The sequence below is a fragment of the Fusarium venenatum genome (genome assembly GCF_020744135.1).
Source record: "Fusarium venenatum strain MPI-CAGE-CH-0201 chromosome Unknown EDB82scaffold_2, whole genome shotgun sequence".
NCBI lineage: Eukaryota > Fungi > Ascomycota > Sordariomycetes > Hypocreales > Nectriaceae > Fusarium > Fusarium venenatum.
This window is the reverse complement of record NW_027072130.1, coordinates 5,894,225-5,909,084: the sequence shown is the minus strand read 5'-3', so window position 1 is coordinate 5,909,084 and position 14,860 is coordinate 5,894,225. Positions and strand designations below refer to the sequence as shown.

Below are 14,860 nucleotides of genomic sequence, written 5' to 3'. Positions count from 1 at the left end.
TTTGCGGGGTTCATTTCTTGACCAACCAGAAACTTGATGATTGCATTTACCTCTCTCGGCAGAGAATGAGGCGGACGGTCATGGTGTCACATCCTTTCGGATGCCGGGGCCTTCGGATCGGATGTACCAAGTGAAGGACGACAACGGACCCTGATGCCGATGCCGGGTTAACTAGAACTTTTAGTGGATGCTGCCGCTGTGGTCGCTAATCTTTAGCGCTGTAGACCCAAATCGTTGCGGTCAAGTCCATTCTTGAGCCATGGCTGCAAAACCAGGCTGTCATATTACAATACTTTGTGGCAGAGGGAAATAGATAGTCTAATATATAAAATACGTGTATATTGTAACCGTCAAACTCAATACTGAATAGCTAATTAACTGTCGAATGCTACTTCGACAGCTTGTGATCCGGCTCATGACCAAAATCCCATGTTGGCTCGTCTGCACCATTTGGACGACTTGCTCTCCTAAATCCAACATCCACACCTTCAATTTCTACCACAGGGGGCACGGCCTCTACCTCCGCATTGTAGGCGTTAGAGTACCACTTCTCGACATATTTATCGCTTGAAAAGAGCTCCGGATATATGTCCCTCATCCTCAACAGCGCTGTTCCTGAAATCTGATCAACGCTGTGAGCATGTCGCAAAGCCAGGAAGTCTGGGCCAATTTCCTTTCTTAATTTTTCCTTTATGTCCTCGGGATACTGCCCGACTTTGAAAAGCAGGAGATCGTAGTGAAGAAGTGATGCCTTTCCGTGCCATGATCCGCCCTTGGTTGCTCGGTGGTAGAGGCCTATCAATGCTGTGATAGCACCGATGCACCCTGTTCCATAATCTGAAATGGGGAAAGGAGGAACCATGGGTTCAGACATGCCCATGAAGCGGCCTTGTTCCCAGGCTATTCCAGTGACCTGTAGCGACGTTAGTCCTCCTCTATGAAAAACCTTCGTTGTGAAAGACTTACACAATCAGCAATTTGCTGCCAGCCAGGACGGCCAGCCCACTCGCCCTGATAACCAAAGCAATTCTCATTTACATAGACGAAACCCTTACCGCGCTCTTTAGCGAGTTTCGTCAATGCAGTTGCTCCATAACCAAGCTTCTCCAAAGCGCCAGGACGATACCCATCGACAACAACATCTGCTTCAGCAAGGAGACGCTCGAACTGAGCTCTTCCATCAGGTGACTTCAGATCGAGCTCTGCGGCGTGCTTGCCCATGTTTCCATCTACCTGGAAGAAGGGCACGTCACTGAGGTTAGGGCTTGTGATCTTGAGGACATCAGCGCCATACTCGCCGAGTATACGCGTTATGATAGGTCCGGCAATGATACGACAGAGCTCAAGAACTTTGATACCTGACAGGATCCTTGTAGGCTGCTCTGAGGTTTGGGTCAAAGGGCACTTGGGTGTCTCGGACTCGAGATTTTCCACTGACCATGGTGGAAGAGCCATATTTGTTTTGCCCTGATCAGCAAATTAGCTTTGTCGTCTTAGAAGTTGGGTTGTGGAAAGCACTTACATGCTGTGTTTCAACAAAATCCTCATGCTTCAAAGCAGGCACTCCAGCCTGTCGATTAGCAGCATTCATGGTCTCCAGCTCTTCCACGCTAAACTTTCGAACAGCAGGTTCGATAGCATCCACTATGCTCTCATGGGACTGCAGATCTGGTCTAAAAGGCTCCAGACCTATCATTTTCAAAGTTGTTGAAGCCTCTAGGGATCCATGGATGTGATAGTACTCTCCAGGGTTCTTAGTCTCATAGAGATTTGCTGACATGCGACGATATGGGTTAGATTGCGCTTGTAGCAAGTCGGTATCTAGTATTTGTTAATCATCTTTTCTTTCGGAGCGCAAGGATTCTGTCATATATACTGACTGACCTTTGAGCTTAGCTTTGACACCAGGATCGAGCTTTCCAAGACCACCGACTTTGGCCATGTAGGCCTGGCAAAGGAAAGCCGTCGTCTTCTCCAAATTGATGTTCATTTTCCTAGTCTGAGACTCGCCAGTAACTGAACTTGCCAACAAGCAAGCCACGGCACCCTCGACTGCCTTTAACGCCGCGGTCGTCTCCGTCTCTTTGAAGGGGATAGGGAAGTACGGTGCATCTCGGCTTGAGGTAAACTCAATGCTATCCCTAAGCTCCTTCACACCAGCCGGTAGAGCTGTATCGTCGAATTGATCGCATATATAGTCAAAGATTCGCTTGCTCTCCTCGACAGAGGAGTAGCTGTTATTGCCGAGGCTACCCATGTTGATGCGTTTTAACGGTGATTGGCTATACAGAATATCTGCTTCAGATAAACTTGCGATGTGCTTGCTGAGAGGCGTTTTTATATAAGGACACACGTTTCAATTTCCAACAATGAGTTTATGAAAACGTTGTTCACTACAATCCTGTAGTTTTTTGAACTGGAGTTTGTAATGTTGAAAGAATAGTTCTGTCATAAGTGACTTTTGTCTCATAGTCCCCATAATTTTACAGAGTTAAATTCAGGTTGAGGTCGGCTGACCCCATTGCCGAGGAACTCTGACCCGACTTCCGATAGTAAAACTGACCTAACAGTGAGTGGTAACGCTAGAACATTTTGAGGCATTTCAGTTGACATATGGTACCCAAGCTCAGCAAAATACATCGTGAGCCAGGACTTAACGTTGAGATCTTCTTACTATTTCATTGCTTTTCTCTGTGATCAGAAGAGATCATGCCTTTTCTTGACGTAAATGGCAAGAAGCTGTTCTACGCTCGCGTAGACGCTGAGACAGAGTCAAAGAACTCTGGTCCAGTGCTGGTATTTATCCATGGCCTGGGATCGTCCCATTCGTTTTATATACCTGTGATGCACAGTCTTGCAGCCTCTGGATATAGCTCAGTTGCTTTGGATGTCTATGGTGAGAAGCTCTGATCACCCGTTCGCCATAACATGACACTGAACAACGTTTAGGAAGTGGCCAGTCTGAATTATCACCTGAGGCAGAAGCTCCCACATTCGAAACTATAGCTAGTGATGTCGAAGAGTTACTGAAAGGGTTAAACATTCCCTCTGGAAATGTTGTTGCTGCTGGACACTCGATGGGCGGTATCATTGTCCCAATGCTGGCCTCGAAGTGCCGTCTGCGCGGAGCTGTTCTCATAGGTCCTGTGCTACCCAAACCTGCTTTGGCGGATATCTTCAATGCTCGTATAGAGACAGTTAAGAAAGGTCAGTCATTTCAGTGAAGTATGAGAATGAAATGACTTGCTAAAATGGCGTGTGATAGACGGAATGGAGCCAATGGCCAAAACCATCCCTTTCGCTGCGACGGGTTCAAAAGCAACATTGACTCAAAAAGCATTCATCAGAGCTCTCCTACTATCTCAGAAGCCAGATGGGTACAATGCGTTATGCCAGGCAATTGCAAAGGCGGAACTACCTGCGTATTCCAGCCTTGACTGCCCATTGCTGGTCTTGGCTGGCGAGGAGGACAAAACAAGTCCTGTGCCTGATGCACAGAAAATTACAAACGAGTAAGTTACTTTTGAAACTACCCAACTGAGTGTCTTGTACCAGTCACTGACATTTATGATAGATGGGGATGTGATAGCTCGGCAAAGAATATACATGTTTTGTCTGGAGTAGGACATTGGCATTGCATCGAGGCACCAGAGGAGGTAGGAGCAAAGATTGAGGAATTTATCTCCAATTTGTCTTAGGGTCAGACCATTTTTGCAATGTAAAAAACCATCAATATGCTGTTTAATGTTTCGTCCGATTTGCTATGATTCTATCGTATATATTCCTCCATGCCATATTGTTGTTCCAATATGTCCAAACTTCTTACAAATGGTGCTATAAACACACTGCCTGTTCTGTACTCACCGCCTCTCAGTGGGTGATATTCCATCGGCTATCAGCGTCCCACCCTTCGGAATGGTAAGCCTAGACCAATTTACGTCAGCGGACAGGACACCTAAAATTACCCCATCTTGGCCGTTCACGAACCAATAAAGACTGGACCATATCCGACAGTTGGCGGCCCGCGGCTTCAATCAATCAGTCTGTCAACCCACGATCAATCCAATGCCTACCAGGAGGGTCCGAGATTGCGAAAGGAGACGTTGCGCCGAAGCCTGCGAAAGTTGTAAACGTCGCAAGCAAAGATGCGATGGTCGACGCCCTTGTGCTCGCTGCATCAAGCGAGGTCTCGGCCATGAATGTCGGGAGTCCCCGTCAGTTTCGGGTCTTGGGGCTCGACGCATTGTTGCTTCATCATTGCCTAGCCCAGACCCTGAAAGATTGAGTAATACCACGGAACAGCATACTCCAGCTGGTAGTATCACTGTTGGGTCCAGATCAGGATTGGCATCTACAGAGGATACCTATGTTGACGATCAGACTTCCTCGTCGCTGCAATTGCTGTCGGATACACAACCTGAACGGCTTCCGCGGATGTCACGTCTTGTGCAGGATACAAGAGGTGAATACATGTTTATTGGCGACTCTGCGACACTGTCGTTTTTACAAAATATCCGGAGAATCGTACGTCGTAGCATAGGAGACTGTGCCCTCGTCGACGATCCATTGAGGCATGGAATTGTCGAATCATCGCCTGAAACAAGGCGAGGATGGATTCTATCTAGCGCTCAGAATCCGCCTTCACAGCAAACGGATCAGGAAGTCAACTACCTCTTGAAGTGGTACATGCAGTCGACTAATTGTGTGCTACTACTATTCGACCAAGAACAACTCCAACATGACATTCTCAAGTGGATAGAGGACGGACAGAACATTTCTGATCCAGCGAGTTCTGTCTACTTTCTTGTATTTGCCATTGGTGCACAAACTGGACCAGAAGACAAGGATGATCAGGCCGAGACCTTCTTCAACTATGCTCGATACTTGACAGTTGAGACGTTGATAGAAGAACCCGGAATTATCACCATCCAGGCGTTGGTCCTCATCGCCATGTATCTCTTGGGTGCATCTCGTCGTAACGCAGCTTTCATGTACCTCGGCATGGGCGTAAGAGCTGCGTATGCGATTGGACTACACCGTCATGATATATCCTCTTTGTTTTCATCGACTGAGGGGCGGGCACGAGAGCAGCTTTGGAAAGGCATCCGGATCCTCGATTTGTTCATGAGCGCATCGCTCGGCCGACCTCCTTCGACGTCCGAGCTGCGTGACACGACAAATCCACAAAACTACTCGGCTTGTAATGATCTGTCAATGATCTTCGAATCGATTCTTACAGACGTATATGCTAAAAGAATGATCACCCCAGAAATACTGGAACGTATCAGCAAGCATCTCCGAAGATGGACCTCACAGTGTGGTGAAGGCTTGGCTCTTGACGGAATTGCACAAGAGGAACTGATCAGTGACGAGAGTGGTGAGGACCAGCCGAACATTGGCCTCATGCACCTCAAATTGACGGGACACTGGAGCATCATGTTGCTATCGCTTCCGTTTCTACACAAGGCTGTCTCTCAACATGTTGAAGAAGCAGAGCAGTCGTCCAGCGCATCTACTAAGCGTTCCTCGTCATCCAACGAGGTACTCGTCCATTCCTGCCTCCAATCAGCCGTACGGACAGTAGACCTGCTGCAACCCCTTCTCAAAGCAGGCACCATCCCAAAGCGTTTGCCCATAGTGGGTAACTCAGCATTCGTTTCTGGTCTAGTACTCGGAGCAGCCATATTTGGCGATTTCGACAACTCGTTCCCACTTGAAAAGAGTCTCCACGCCGCGAGGAGCGTTCTCGAGCATCTAGCCCGCTGCGATGCTGTAGCTAAACGCCACCTCATGATCCTAGATCATCTACAGGGAGCATGTGAGATTTACATGGACAACAGAGCCAGATTACGGATGGAACGTCAAGGCCATCTGGTCAATGGTCTCTTTGGCAGTATTCACACCATAGGAAAATCACCATTGCGAAGTTCTCAGCAGCCAGAGATGAACTTCAGAATACCGCCATCTGAAGGGTTCCAAACGCAGCCTCAGACGCCTAGGCCTGGACAGGTATCAAACCAAGATATGGCGAGTGACCAGCAAGGCTATAATATTGAAGGAGGGGAACAATCAGAGATTGAAGTTGGGAACGTGACTGATGCTTTTCTGGGGATTTCTCCAAATATGCTTTGGTTTGACTCGTTTGATACGACAATGTCGTTGTTTCCGATTGTTGATACGCAAACAATGGGTGATGATTTAACGTGAGCCGCGATACTGAACCTGATAATGGGAGACATGAGAGAAATTTTAATGTGGATACTCGATGTGACAAGGCTGGAACTTTTGTTCGGTACAATCCTTTCGGACATCCGAAGGGCGCGATAGCTTCATCGAGCTGACAAATATACCTGGCCATTAATATATGAAATTAAATGAATATCATGTTAGTCAATATGTCGTGCTTAATAAACGGGCGGCTATAGTTGGTATCTCATTTGTCACATAACGTTAATTGAATCGTCGGTTGAGATATTAAAACCCACCTCGTCAGCCCCTCTCGTTTTGACATCATTGCCATCATACCACATTCAAATCTCGAGTTTGACATTGCAAGCTTATACCTCACGAATCCTTCCACATACCATTTGGACTTTTTTAATTCCACACACCACTCCACATGCCGTCACCTATCCGAGCAAAGCACTTGGTGCCAGGTGATAAGATTGCGTTCATATCACCTTCAGAACGAATTAACAGCACCCTCCCAGCCGTTGTAGACAGAGCCAGTGCCGTTCTCTCAACAAAAGGCTTTCAAGTTCAAACATTATTCAACGACGTCGAGGGAATTCAGTCGTGTATTGAGAACCGACTGTCCGAAATTCGCGCAGCTTTCTCAGACCCGAGTATCTCTGCCGTTATCACCACCATTGGAGGCACAACATTCACAGAACTTCTTCCTGCTCTGATCGCCGACAAAGACCTTCATGAGGCAATCCGTGCCAACCCCAAAGTCGTGGTTGGATACTCGGATATCACTGGCTTGCATTGGTTCTTATACGCCATGACAGGCCTGCGCACATTCTATGGCCCCGGTGCTGTTCCCGAAATCGGTGAACCTAACAATATCAACGATAAAAATACACCGCTCCATTTCTGTGTGGATAATCTACTGCGCGCGATCTCATCTCCCGAGCCGCTTGGCCAGCTTCCACGGTCACCGTACTACGCACCAAGAGGGGCACCTTTCTTCCAGGATCCAACATCAACAGAGCCTCCAGCGGTTGTCAGGACAAGCGAATGGCAGTGGCTGAGACCTGGAAAGGCTCAGGGCAGGTTATTTGGAGGGTGTCTTACTGTCGTTGCACGTTTGGGTGGCATCTCGGCCATCGTCCCCGACTGGCGCGGCCGGATTGTTTTTCTGGAGACGGCCACAAACGAAGACGGTTCCGGTGGGAATCCTCCTCACAGAGTCCAGGCGGCATTTGCAGACTTGATCGCCCAAGGTGTGTTTGAGGAGGCTGCGGGCCTAGTTGTAGGAAGACCATACGGTTATGATTCGGATGAGGACAGGCAGACTTATGCTGATATCATCACGGGTCTTTTGTGCGAGGGGCGACTTGCGTCAAAGAAGTTCCCGATTCTGTTTAATATAGATATAGGGCACACAGTGCCGATGTTGACATTGCCCTACGATGCCTTGGCTGAGCTTGATTCTGAGAATGGCACTTTTACAGTACTGGAACCCGGAGTTGAGTGAGAAAGAAACATAATCATCCATGCAGGTGGCCGGCCATAATAGTAACCTCATAAATTCGTTATCATAAACTATGTACGTTCCAGTATCCCTTATTATTCATGTACATTCATTACTCCAAGGTTTGTAGGCTTGCAAATAGTCATCATGATAGACCGCTAGTAGCTCGCCTATCTCATCTCGCCGAGCTCGAAGGTGACCCATGATCCTGTTCTTTGTTCCATTGCGCTTCCTGTTGACTCGGTTGTTCAACAGTCATATGAGAATTCATTTATCGTTTTGAACTCTGATAAAGCGTCTCTTCCTTTGATATTAACCTCCACGATATAAATTTCGAGACTAGACGCAGATACAGCAATAGACTGCATATCCATGTTGTGGGCATCCCTGCCTGTATTCCATGATGAGTTCTTGCCATGGCATCATACCGCAGTACCAAATAAAAAGGGGCGTCCCATAGTAGGAAAGGTCTCTTCTATTTGAGCTGTTTGACGAGATCATAATGTATGCTCGTGGTACACGTGACTCGGTCGTAGGTGGTCTCTTCGTTGGCACTGAGTATGACTGTGGCGCGGAAGGGCGACAAATGTGCTCCGCGGATTCCAACCGTTTCGCGACATGCGCATTCCATACATGCATCGTTTTCGTTGCTATGGTGAGGAGCCTCCCTTGACATTCTCCAGCGAAGTGGCCACGTTGCTGGCTGAAAATGTACTTGAAGGGAGGGCTCAGGAGTCGAAAGCTTTTGACCGGCTTTTGCTGGGTAACTCTAATATCTGCCAGATCGTAGAATAGCCACACCCGTAATCATAGTCAATGTGAAGAAAAAGCAGACAGCTACGATCAATATGGAAGCATATCGATCCCAGTCGTCGCCATCGTACTTTCGAAGATCTTTGGTCCAGTCAGGCATGTCAATGGTCCCTCCTTGCACAAGAAAAGTCGAGACGAATATTAGAAAGACAATGAGGGCGAAGACAAATAGCCAGATATTGTAAAGGTTTCTCCCTACAGACGAGGCCCGAAACCGGCGCATCATGTTTGGCAACAACATAATTTCTGAGGCGTAAATGTTAAGCAGTTGTGGAAAGCAGAGACAAGAAGGTTAAACAAAATATGGTTATGATGCATGTTAAAAATGGCGAAATGAGTCACGAAGCAAGGGCGTAGGTGGTATTGTTGTTTTAATGGCCGGCACCGACGGATGGTACGTAGGGCTCGGGGAATATTAAAGTGCCGTCAATCCCTTGCTTTGGTGGCCTGGGAGATCATTTGACGTGACGTGGTGGCCTGATATAAGCGCTAGATCTGCGGGGTGCTAAGACACAACCAATCTCGAGGTTTCTTGGCCTTGGTTTCCCCAGGGAATTGTCGTCACCTTTTACTTCGTAAAGGCTGGGACACGGCTTGTGAAACATGGATCATAGACTCAGCCCGGCTGTGCTTCCAGCCTTTGCCAATGAGCTGCTCGCATTCCTCCGAAGCTCCCGAAACAACCACGCCCGTTCCACGCCTTGGGGTTGAAGCATGTTGGTAAAGAGAAGAAGTAAAGACAGGCAAACGTTTCCGCAGATCCTCAACTGTGTGGATGACATGGATCGTGTCTGGGGGACTATTTTGATGTAGATCTATTAGAAGCCGAAGAAGCCTAGCTTGATCGCCAAGATAGAACCAGAGATAAACGAAACAACAGACAAACAGAGAGGCCGTGGATTTGGCCGTTGAAGTAAAACGTGGCGTGATACCACAAAAACTTGAACTCAGGCCAGCACCAATTGACTGTGTTCACTCTTGGCTATGAGTTGGTGGTTGGTTGTGTGACGTCAAGGATGGGATTGATACCTGCTTCTCTCCAAGACATGTCAGGTAGGGTATATGAGGTTAACTGATACTTCTGTCATTACATAAGCTCAAGCGAAAGCAGCTTGGCGCAGTGGAAGCGCGGTATGTCTTGTTCAAATGTCGATTTTCATTCAATTACTAACCCCTCTCAGCCGGGCTCATAACCCGGAGGTCACTGGATCGAAACCAGTAGCTGCTATTGAAGCATCTCTTTTTTGAACTTTTTATCAATAATATTTATCCACGTCTAGCAGCATTAAGACAATGCAAGTAAGTCTCCAAGGTTAAATACTTTCTTCGAAGAACTTATCTTTATTTTACTAAATTTCGAATCTGTAATTAATATCTTTATATTTATAGTAGCTTGATATAACTTACCCGATTAACTTGCTGAAAAGATATAATATTCTAACAAGATATATATATATAATTGGGTTGCTATTCCCCCTGTGATAATAGTCAAATAAAATTATAACTGCAGTATAAATATATAATAAGTATAATAACTACACACTAGCCTGCTAATGTTGAAAAGTTTAACATCACGTCGACCGAACTTTGAAGGTAATGCAATTGCATCAACATATCCTTCGTCCTATTTGACTAGTGTTCCTGCCATAAATCTACGACTATTCTAGAGCAGCACGTCTTTCTTTGACGAACTGGTTCATAGAGCTGGCTCTTATTCATAGCGTAAGACATCGTGAAGTTTTCTTCGCGCGTTTCTCCAATCCAATCATATTCGCACTCAGCCTGGCATACTCGAAGAATCTCGAGATTCTTTACTAGTAATACTGCCATCGACTCACAGCTATAGTTTCTCCCCTGTTGTGTTTTTAACCCTGTTTCAAGAAGGATTCGTGGCGCAGGTGCATGCATTTGGCCAGTTTAAGGAGATGATTGTATTTGGCCAATTCATTGAAGAGAGACATGACCGCAGATCATATTACTCAGATCCATCACTTCGCGCATTCAATGAAATCCCATCGTTGTTGTGCGCCGCTTCAAAAAAATGTCCAATTTGAAAGTGTTGCTATAGTTTCAGAATGCTTGTTTTGTGCATGTATTGAGAACAATTGACCTGGCCAGTCGTTGTCAGAACGCTTACAAGCCACTTTCAAGCTGGAACAAGGATGTTACGTGATCATCTGCTCGTCAGCCACTCATCCAGATTTGTTGGTCAGACGAGATATGCTCATTGGCCTTTCGATGCTGACAGACGTCACTCTGCAAGCCGTCCTAAGTCCGGGGCCTCTCGATTTCCAGCCCATAGGCGCTGGCCTTGGAAATCCATTTATAAATAATGCAAATAAACGTCATCCTGCACATCCTTGTTTGTCAACAGCTCCGACGGAAACTCCGCGCCACCCAAGACCTTCAGAGTTCGAAATAGAGACTTGCCTGCTAACAGTGGTCTATTGCAAGTAGCAACCAAATCTCATGATCATTTTGTCGTAATATCTTTCGATACGATATACGAAATGCCTACCGATAGCTCATCAAAGGTTGTTGGTGTAAGACGAAGAGCTTGTGTCAATTGCACGTCAGTCAAGTCGAAATGTCTTCCCCTCTCAGCTGATGAGTGTCAGCGTTGCAATCGCCTTGGCAAGCGATGCACTTATTTGAATGTCGTTGAGAAGCGAAAAAGCCCATCAAGCGCCTCGTATGTCTAGATGAAGCCTCAAAAAGATCGGTTCAGGTGTTAACTTGTGTCACTAGTCGTACGAGGCTGTTAGAACAGCGACTGAATAGAGTTTTATCCATGCTCAGTGAAAGGGCCAAGGGGACGCCATTAAGCGGCTTCATTACACAGCTATCATCTGCTGATCTTGATCTTGATCTTGATCTCGATATTGATACGCTGGGTGTGAACCGTATCTCTGGATCGTCACTACCACGCAGCTTTGCTCCACGACAAAGCCTGGATGTCATCGATCATGGATTCATCACTCTTGAGGAGGCACAGACCCTACTGGACAACTATCGTACTCGAGCTGTTCCACACTTCCCCTTTGTTCCAATCGCGCCTGATACTACTATTCAATCTCTCAAAACAGCAAAGCCATTCCTTTTCATGTGCATCATGGCGACAATGAAAGTAGATAACTGCACCATTCAACGACAAATCGGAGAAGAAGTCAGGATGCAAGCCCATCAGAGAGTCCTGATGCAGTCTGAAAGTAGCTTGGAACTCCTCCAGGGCCTTCTAGTTTATATCGCATGGTATCAGTACTTCTTCAGTTATGAGAAGCAACAGATTGTTCAGCTCGCACAACTTTGTGTATCACTGGTTCAAAACTTGGGACTTGACCAGAATCCAAACAACACAAGGCGTACAGTAGACCTCGGGCCAGATGAGACAGCCTCTGGCCGAAAGGCTGCTCGTTCTACGGATCAATTACGGGCTCTCCTTGGAACATACTGCACTACCAGTTGGTAAGGCATCCCTAGGACTCAGGACTAGACCCAGGAGTAATACTAATTGTGCAGGGTTTCTACTAAGTTCAGAACTCGTTGCGCCATTCCTTACACTGGGTATATAAAGCAAAGTTGGGAGATACTTTCAGCAACAAAAGAGTACGCCAGTGATGATCTCATTGCGTATCTCGTCCGTATAAATGAACTGAGTCGACGTATATGCGACACATTTGGTTATGATGATTTGGAGAACACAGGTGTCAAGGGCGAGTTCATCAGTGCAATGGCTTTGCAAACTCTGAGTAACGAATCCACGCTGCTCAAAGCATCTATCCCGCTAGCCTTCCAAGAGAACTGTGAGTTGAGATTCCCATATCTCCTCTTGGTCAATTTTGGGTACTAACAAAGCCATAGTTTCGATCAAGATTGAGCTGCATCTACTTGATACGCTAATAGGCGAAGTCTCGCTGCACGATGACTTCTGGGATCATTCATCTATCGCCAGTTCATTCGCAACCAGCAATCCGTCACTCTCTGTCAGCACTAGAATGTCTATTCTATTTAATTTGCTGCGCAGTTGCAAATCTCTGAACGACACTGTGATGGACTATCCGGATGAAGAATTGTGGTACATCACCTTCTACACGACCGCCAAGATTTGCAGAACCCTTTCGTGTCTGTCTAATGCTAGTAAAATCTGGCCGGAGATTTTCAGGGATATCAGGATTGCTCTCAGCAACGCAAGCTTCTCGTACCCCGGCACATCTCTCTATGATGTAACTACCATAGAGAGGGCAGCAGATCTCGAGGGTGAAGCAAGACGACTGCAGTCAAAGTTCAAGAATTTGTCACCATTGGTTCAGAATACCGGCGACGAGGCTGATATCATGTTCGGCTTTTCAGACATGATATGGGCCGTGTTTGTAGCGTATGATGAAGTACGAGGGACGAATCACGGTCCTCTCGATTTCTCCATTGGCTGTGGTGATGGGCCATACGCGTCCGAAATGGGAAGCTCGGGAGGTTATCTATCAAGTACAGGGTCTGGTAATACGCGTACGGATACAGTATTAGATTTGGAAGGGATTGATGACTCAACCTGGGAGGAATTGCTGGCTGGAATCACTGCTACAACAGATCGCGAGCCACCATTACAACTTTGACTTTGAGCAATCACGTCAATGGTATAGGCTTCATACTACTCGAAAATCCTGGTTACTATATGTGATGCACGGTAGGCAAGATTGAAAATAAATTAATTCAGGTTCTGGAACCAAATCAAAACGCTAATATCCTGAGACACATCTCGCTCTCTATATCCAACGACGTCGTAAAGTTTTTGCAAAAAATATATACTAGAAACATTCCAACATGAACCTAAATTTACTCGCTGGGCTGGATAGCAGAGTACATGCAGGCGACAGGCTTCTCAACCTTGGCAGCCTTGACGGTGAAGGGGAGACAGTTCTTGTTGCCACCGGGGTTGTTGATGCTGTTGTAGACCCAGACAGACCAAGAAGTCTTCTCAAGGTTGTCGCCATTGGGGCAAGCGACGAAGCTGGCACCGTCGCAGGTGAGGAAACCGTCCTTGTCGATCTTCCAGCCCTTTCGCTGAGCGTTCTTGGGGATAGGCTGAGCACCAGTGGTGTAACCGAACTTGCCCTGGCCCATGCCAGAAAAGTCAACGTATGCCTGCTGGCGGGGGTTGCCCTTGGAGTAGAGCCAGAGCTCATCGCCGTAGAGCTGGAAAGTGGCTTCGTTGTGCTTTTTGGTGTCGTAGCAGCTGGCGTCCTGGTTCTTGAGCTTCAGCTCGAAAGACTCCTTGGAAGCCTGGAGGTAGTTGAAGTGGATGGGAGAAGCAGATCGGAGGGCAAGACCTTGGAAGTTGACAGTCTTGGGGGTGCTGCTAGCCTTGGGTGCAGCAGAGACGACGCCAGCGGCGACGAGAGGAGTGATGAGAAGAGACTTGATCTGCATATTGGCGGTTGGTGGTGGTGGTGCCTGGTGTTTGGTTGGAGTAGTTGAGTGTATTAAGGTTGGATGAGTGAGATACAGAGTAGATAATACCTAGATGAGAACGAAGACGATGATCTTATATATGTAATTTCTTCTTCTGTTGATCTCCATCTTGCATCGTCATAACTGCCGATCATTGCTGGCAGCTGCCCCATGCCATGGGGACTGGGTCAAAGATGCCGACTGGGGGAAACAAATATGCCAGACATGCTTGCACCAAAATTGGTGGATCTGTCACCAAATTGTGTCTTGTTTTTTCTTTTCCCCTTGGGCATATAGCCCACCTCGCGAAGGAATACGAGGTTTCTCCACAGTCCATTGCAACTCAACGACCCAAATCTCCCTGAATTCTCCAGGGTGCCACATCACTAGTGGAGTGATGCATTGTTGAGAGCCTTGAGATTTCAATCGGCCGTGCCGAACTACCCAGGCAAGCCAGGTCCAGGCCCCCAAGCCTGGGATAAATATGGGTATCGCTACATTCTGGCCACTAATTTAATAGCAGCACAAGCGAAATACACAGCCCCCGTGTTCAAACCATTCAGGTCGTCTCTAAATTTAGCATCCCCTGCCTCTAGAACCTATGCACTCTTCTAGTGTTCTATTAATCGCACAAAAGAGGTCACATGGACCCTAGTTTAAGCCGAGGCTGCCAAGATTGGCTATTTTTTGTCTTTTGCATAGTTTGATAGTATATACAATTTCTACTATGTGTTGAATTAACAAGTGATAGCTAGCTGCTAAGCAGCGCTTTTGAATGTTGCTTTGCGAACGTTATCTATTATTGCTTTTGGCTACAGAGAGATGAAGTCAGTATTAGGGTTCAAAAATCACGCAAAACTACCAAATACAATTCCTACTAAATTTTTGCAAGCTGTTACTAGTTGC

The 14,860-nt window shown here is 46.8% G+C and overlaps 5 protein-coding genes and 1 non-coding gene across 6 annotated transcripts; 4 read left to right on the top strand and 2 right to left on the bottom strand.

Moving 5' to 3' along the window:
• Positions 1-317: 317 nt before the first annotated feature.
• On the bottom strand, positions 318-2,475 carry EDB82DRAFT_499632 (CoA-transferase family III domain-containing protein). The gene is made up of 4 exons (XM_025735219.2): positions 1,885-2,475; positions 1,523-1,821; positions 967-1,467; positions 318-913 (listed from the first exon to the last, which is right to left on the bottom strand). The coding sequence occupies exons 1-4, from the start codon at positions 2,255-2,257 to the stop codon at positions 389-391; spliced, it is 1,698 nt and encodes a 565-aa protein (XP_025585948.2). The 5' UTR covers positions 2,258-2,475; the 3' UTR covers positions 318-388.
• A 113-nt stretch (positions 2,476-2,588) lies between these two features.
• On the top strand, positions 2,589-6,207 carry EDB82DRAFT_566911 (uncharacterized protein; the record flags this gene model as incomplete). Its single annotated transcript, XM_025735218.2, has 5 exons — positions 2,589-2,896; positions 2,950-3,207; positions 3,266-3,512; positions 3,575-3,620; positions 4,015-6,207. The coding sequence occupies exons 1-5, from the start codon at positions 2,710-2,712 to the stop codon at positions 6,205-6,207; spliced, it is 2,931 nt and encodes a 976-aa protein (XP_025585947.2). The 5' UTR covers positions 2,589-2,709.
• A 278-nt stretch (positions 6,208-6,485) lies between these two features.
• On the top strand, positions 6,486-7,867 carry EDB82DRAFT_174719 (peptidase family S66). Its single transcript, XM_025735216.2, has one exon. It carries the CDS (start codon positions 6,620-6,622, stop codon positions 7,697-7,699), a length of 1,080 nt encoding a protein of 359 aa, XP_025585945.2. The 5' UTR covers positions 6,486-6,619; the 3' UTR covers positions 7,700-7,867.
• Positions 7,868-9,615: 1,748 nt separating this feature from the next.
• Positions 9,616-9,737, top strand: EDB82DRAFT_t136. Its single transcript has one exon. It is a non-coding gene; the product is annotated as a tRNA-Thr (tRNA).
• A 1,115-nt stretch (positions 9,738-10,852) lies between these two features.
• EDB82DRAFT_499624 (uncharacterized protein) lies at positions 10,853-13,235 on the top strand. Its single transcript, XM_025735214.2, has 4 exons — positions 10,853-11,201; positions 11,258-11,974; positions 12,029-12,312; positions 12,371-13,235. Exons 1-4 carry the CDS (start codon positions 11,020-11,022, stop codon positions 13,117-13,119), a joined length of 1,932 nt encoding a protein of 643 aa, XP_025585943.2. The 5' UTR covers positions 10,853-11,019; the 3' UTR covers positions 13,120-13,235.
• On the bottom strand, positions 13,236-14,370 carry EDB82DRAFT_575177 (uncharacterized protein). Its single transcript, XM_025735213.2, has one exon. The coding sequence runs from the start codon at positions 13,931-13,933 to the stop codon at positions 13,340-13,342; it is 594 nt and encodes a 197-aa protein (XP_025585942.1). The 5' UTR covers positions 13,934-14,370; the 3' UTR covers positions 13,236-13,339.
• Positions 14,371-14,860: the final 490 nt, after the last annotated feature.

Excerpts from the sequence above, each read along its gene's own strand:
- EDB82DRAFT_499632 (XM_025735219.2), bottom strand. The coding sequence starts at position 2,257 with ATGGGTAGCCTCGGCAATAACAGCTACTCCTCTGTCGAGGAGAGCAAG. Across the intron at positions 1,822-1,884 it reads TGTCAAAGCTAAGCTCAAAG|ATACCGACTTGCTACAAGCG; the intron begins GTCAGTCAGTAT and ends AACAAATACTAG. Across the intron at positions 1,468-1,522 it reads ATTTTGTTGAAACACAGCAT|GGCAAAACAAATATGGCTCT; the intron begins GTAAGTGCTTTC and ends TTTGCTGATCAG.
- EDB82DRAFT_174719 (XM_025735216.2), top strand. The coding sequence starts at position 6,620 with ATGCCGTCACCTATCCGAGCAAAGCACTTGGTGCCAGGTGATAAGATT.
- EDB82DRAFT_499624 (XM_025735214.2), top strand. The coding sequence starts at position 11,020 with ATGCCTACCGATAGCTCATCAAAGGTTGTTGGTGTAAGACGAAGAGCT. Across the intron at positions 11,202-11,257 it reads AAAAGCCCATCAAGCGCCTC|TCGTACGAGGCTGTTAGAAC; the intron begins GTATGTCTAGAT and ends TTGTGTCACTAG. Across the intron at positions 11,975-12,028 it reads ACATACTGCACTACCAGTTG|GGTTTCTACTAAGTTCAGAA; the intron begins GTAAGGCATCCC and ends CTAATTGTGCAG.
- EDB82DRAFT_575177 (XM_025735213.2), bottom strand. The coding sequence starts at position 13,933 with ATGCAGATCAAGTCTCTTCTCATCACTCCTCTCGTCGCCGCTGGCGTC.